This window comes from Vespula pensylvanica, chromosome 12 (genome assembly GCF_014466175.1).
Source record: "Vespula pensylvanica isolate Volc-1 chromosome 12, ASM1446617v1, whole genome shotgun sequence".
Classification (NCBI taxonomy): domain Eukaryota; kingdom Metazoa; phylum Arthropoda; class Insecta; order Hymenoptera; family Vespidae; genus Vespula; species Vespula pensylvanica.
Window position 1 is genome coordinate 349,423 of NC_057696.1, and position 4,838 is coordinate 354,260.

At 32.9% G+C, this 4,838-nt stretch overlaps 1 protein-coding gene across 1 annotated transcript; it reads right to left on the reverse strand.

The window, feature by feature from the left end:
- Positions 1 to 971: 971 nt before the first annotated feature.
- LOC122633354 lies at positions 972 to 1,965 on the reverse strand. Its single transcript, XM_043821149.1, has 4 exons — positions 1,791 to 1,965; positions 1,413 to 1,603; positions 1,164 to 1,274; positions 972 to 1,098 (listed from the first exon to the last, which is right to left on the reverse strand). Exons 1-4 carry the CDS (start codon positions 1,959 to 1,961, stop codon positions 972 to 974), a joined length of 600 nt encoding a protein of 199 aa, XP_043677084.1. The 5' UTR covers positions 1,962 to 1,965.
- Between the last annotated feature and the right edge of the window lie 2,873 nt (positions 1,966 to 4,838).

A 4,838-nucleotide genomic window follows, 5' to 3' on the forward strand; every position in this document is an offset into this window, starting at 1 on the left:
GCTCGATCGTCCGTAACAATCGCCTTTTGCATTCCACCGACTCCGAAAGCAGCGAGGCAACCTCTTCATCGATAAACTTTCTTTTGCTTCGGGCTCTCGCGCAAAGTAATATCGGTTGTCACGTTGACGCTTTTCAAAGTTTCCAAGCTAAAGCCGAAAACGAGAGAGAAAGAGAAAGAGAGAAAAAGACAGACAGACAGACAGACAGACAGACAGACAGACAGACAGACAGACAGGGAAAAAGAGAGAGATGAGGAATAAACGACAAATCAATATTAATATGTAATTAATGATTACATGACAAGTCATAGTTAAAATATACATATACATATGTTTAATCCGTAATAAATAAATGAACATTGGCAAGACGATAAAAAAAGAAATAGAAAATATGCGAATCTTTCGAAATGTTTTAATTGACTAGGATTTTCCTTAATGTATGAAAAATTCATTTGTTTATTTATTTTTTTTTTAATACAATATTAATTTATATACAATTATCATATATTAAATAATTAACAATATATTACAAATATGTAACATTTTAACGAATGTGATATTTATGTAATATTTTTTACAATGATTGGTAAATATTAACTGCTAATGTTATCTTAAGAAAAAATTGTGTTAGTGATAGCGTCAAACTTTCGTCATCCTCTTGATAATTATATCTGTACATCTGCACTCCAAGATGACATATAAAAAGTTAACGGTTGCAAGTTCACCGTTCTTCATGTTCTAGATCACGGTTTTTCCAAGTAGAATTCACGAAACAAAACTTCGTAACAGCAAGAGATGTACCGCAGGTACTTACTTACGGCGAAGCATCTTGGAAGAGTTTCGTTTTTAATGCTTCAACCAGAAACGCTATTTAATTCGTAATATTTTCCAGATTTGAAGATAAATCGTTTTGAGAATAAAGGATAAATTAGGTATAATTAAAAAGAGCATTTTCCTTTTTATATCGAATTTCAAGAGTACAAGCTGTATAAGAGTAATTCTATAAAAGAAAGTGGGCAAGGATACTCGATGTGACAATTCGTATCTTTTCGATAAGCCATATCGTAACAATCAGTTTCTTTTACGTCCTCGGAATTGCTGTAATGAGATTTTCATTAAAAAGAACCGAAAATAAAAGAAACGAAGCCATTTAAAAAGCGTACCTAAGGATTATTTTCAACGCTTTTTCCACCAACGACAAGCCCGGTTGATTCAGAATCGAGGCAGCCTCGCAAATAGCTCTAAGAACGCATTGACGGCCAGGGAGATTTTGGCTGAAAAGAGTTATTCCTCTTTTCATATGCGAACGCTTTCATCGTTGATTTTTTATGAGTTTCAAACGTTCCAAGGAGATTAAATTAAAGCCGCAGTAAATGAAGATAATACGTTATAAAGGTCTTTCTCGTATATACCTGTTTAATGCCATTTCGAAATTACTGTAAATCTCTCGTCTGTGACGTCGCTTTATAATCCATGGCTTTCTGTATAAATTCTTTCGAAAATTTTCCTGACTCGGTATTGGCCATATTACATCGAATTCATATATCATGTTCCAATTTGGTGGTTCTTTAACCATAATAGCTTTCAATATGGCCAAGGTCGTCTGTGAATGAAAAAACCAAAACAAAAAATACTCCAATAAATTGGACTAAATTAGTTTAAGAAAAGTCAGATGTTTCATTCTGCTATGCGAACTCGCCGTTAACCTCTCAACCTATCTAATTAAGGTCTACACATTGACTCAGCTTTAGTGTTCCAACTTTGAACCGATAAATCTCGTAGGAACTCACCACTATAGCGCTACCCTTTGGAAAGACAAGGGATCGTCTTCTTCTAACAAAGATCTCTCCTGAACTTTGACCTCTGACACCAAAGTCACTGTCATTACGGTGACACAGAGATACCCCAAGGACAACGTCCGGTAACTCCATCAGTATCAAAACGAGCCATGGTGCCTTCATTTCTCGGTCGAACGATTTCTGTCTTCTTTCCTTTCTTCTTTCTTCTTTTTTCTTTTTTCTTTTTTACCACGAACTCTTCTTTTTATTATTTTATTTCGAGCAGACCATTTTCTTACTTGACTGCTTTATTTATTTTCTCTTTTTCTTTTCCCGATATATTCTCTTTTCGAAGATAAAATGAGAAACAGTTTCTTTTTTCAACGTGTCTAAGACAACATCTTTTGTGGTTAAAGCCACGAACCAGTCACCATGTAAGATTCAAAGACTTGAAGAAGTCGAAACGGTGCTTTACTCGCGTTGTCATTCGCATCACATGGAGACGCGCCACGTGTGTTTGATGTACGAGTTATCGTTCCGGACTGCTAGAACGATCACTTCGGTTACATTCTCGACTCTTCTTCGACTTGCCCAAGGCGAGAAAGTCTTGAAAAATGAGAAAAAATAAACTACGATGTGTCCCCGACTTTTCAAACACACCATGATTGCTCGTTATTTCTTTCTTTTCTTTGTCTTTCGATTCTATTGTTTTTTCTTTTCTTTTTTCTTTAATATTTCTTTTTTCTTTTCTTCGATCGAAACTTGACGATTGTCTCGATGATATTTGTACATTATAACGATACGTTTTACATATTTCATTCAAAAAATATTTTTTATAAAAATGTTTCGTTACGATATAAATTATGTTGAAAAATAGATGATTAATAAAATAAAAAGTCGTTAGGTCGATCTTGTTGTAAAAGTAAATCATTAAGTATTATTAGGTTCATAGGCACGAAATAGTCTTTGTAATAAGGTAAACGACGTTCGGTTTCCTCTCCTTCGCAACATTTATACCAGACATGCGCGTGGGAGCTCGTAAAACAGTCTACTTTGAGTTTCGAATTATCGCTAAACGATACACAGAAAATTACAGGGCAACGTTGCAGTCGAGCGTTGCAGCCGCGATTTTATTTCACGACCGTCTTTTTTACTCATAAAAAGCCTTTTCAAGAAGAAAGTAATTGTGCTTGCTTTAATTGCAATCAATTCTAATTAGTTTTAGCATCGTTTTATTGTATACGTAATTACGCGGATGAGTACATAAATAAGAGTTTCTTTTCGTCAAGCAAATTAATCGAATTTACGAGCATTCATTTAACTTCATTTGATTATTTTCTTAGGATATTAATTATGAAGATATATGTTGCGTTTTAATATATTTCGCAGTTCCATCCCTCGTTCCTTTCCCACATATGCACTCTTATTACCTCAACTTTGTTCAAATTTCCTTTTTTTTTAAATTTTTCTTATACCACCTTTAACAAAAAACGCTATTGATAGATACATATCAACTATAAAGTTTAGAATTCAAAAAGTATAATATTATAAACAAAAATATAAAAAAAATATCACGTATAATTTAAATGAAAATTTCAAAAGAGAACTTACTTTCGAGAATCAACTTATCAGTTCATAACATATATTATCAGAAAGATGCACGTAAAAATAATCTTATTCTATTTTTTTTTCTTTGTATAATACTCAACAAGAAAGCCCTGACTTTACCATTCGTATTTACAACAACAGATAGCATTTAAATCTTTCAAATCTCTGAAAATATATTCAAAGATCAAAACCTACTTCACGTTATCCAATCTCGAAAAGTCCTGCCTTGGATGCATTCTAACCATTTGCGTGGCTTTTCTTCCGAAAGGTAATTTTATCCTGGACCACTCTCCTTCTTTCTTTTCCCTCTTTTCTTACTCTTCTTCTTCTTCCTCCTCTTCTTTTTCTTTTTCTTCGTCGAGTAGACGTGACAAGCCTGCCAGAATCTATTCTCTTGAATACTGCCAAGAAAACGAACAATTTATTCAACGTTTACAAAGAAATCTAGTTTTATCAAGAAATCATCATGTATCACACAAAAAAGAGGATGACGTATATAAAGTTAATAAAATTAATTCAAAAAGCAAAAGAATTGTAAAGAATTTAAAGGATAAAAAAAGAAGAAAATTATCTAATTGTTGTTCGTTCAATCTTGTTCCCAATAAAAATGAACTATATGAGTTTACCAAGTAGATATTTCTCAAACATAAGGAAAATTTATATCGAGGAAACACCGTATGTTATTTCAACGAAATAGTATTACAATAATAGTTCATACCAGCGGAATAATATACCCTATATCTTCTCCCGATGTATGGTCTTCCGGGGTTTGTCATCATGCATGTGTATTTTCACTGGATGCACTCCTCTACACACCCATACTTGCGTGTACATATAGGCATTTACGTACGCATAGCGTGTAACCAGGAACATGCGATACATCGACGTAGACATGTGCCGTAATACTATTCCTCTAGGTAGAAACCATTCTCTATAAGAGAGAGAAGGAGAGAGAGAGAGAGAGAGAGAGTTTCTATCGCACGTCATTAACGCAACTGTTCGTCAATTCCCAATCATGCTGTTCTCTTACTTCGCCTTTTTTAAGACACAAAGACTATTTCTATGAGTATTTTTTTTATCTTAAAATAAATAATAATCATTCAGATGTATTTTCATATTATGAACTTTAATAGTATCGGTATTAATTATTAAAATTCACATTATTCTTTTCCTTCCACATTATTGTCATAATCTGTATTAATAGCAGTATAGGAATCATCATCATCATCATCATCATCGTCATCATTATTATTATTATTATTATCATAATTATTATTATCATCAATATCATTATTCTAACGTTATCATTATTAAATAAAATTGGTTCAAAGATGTATCCTCACTGTTTAAACCACATCTTTTCCATCTTCGAATGTATTTTTTTTCAAATCCTTTTTATTCTTTCTTCCAAAGATTCTTGATAAACGCATCATAACTACTGTGTTTGTAAGA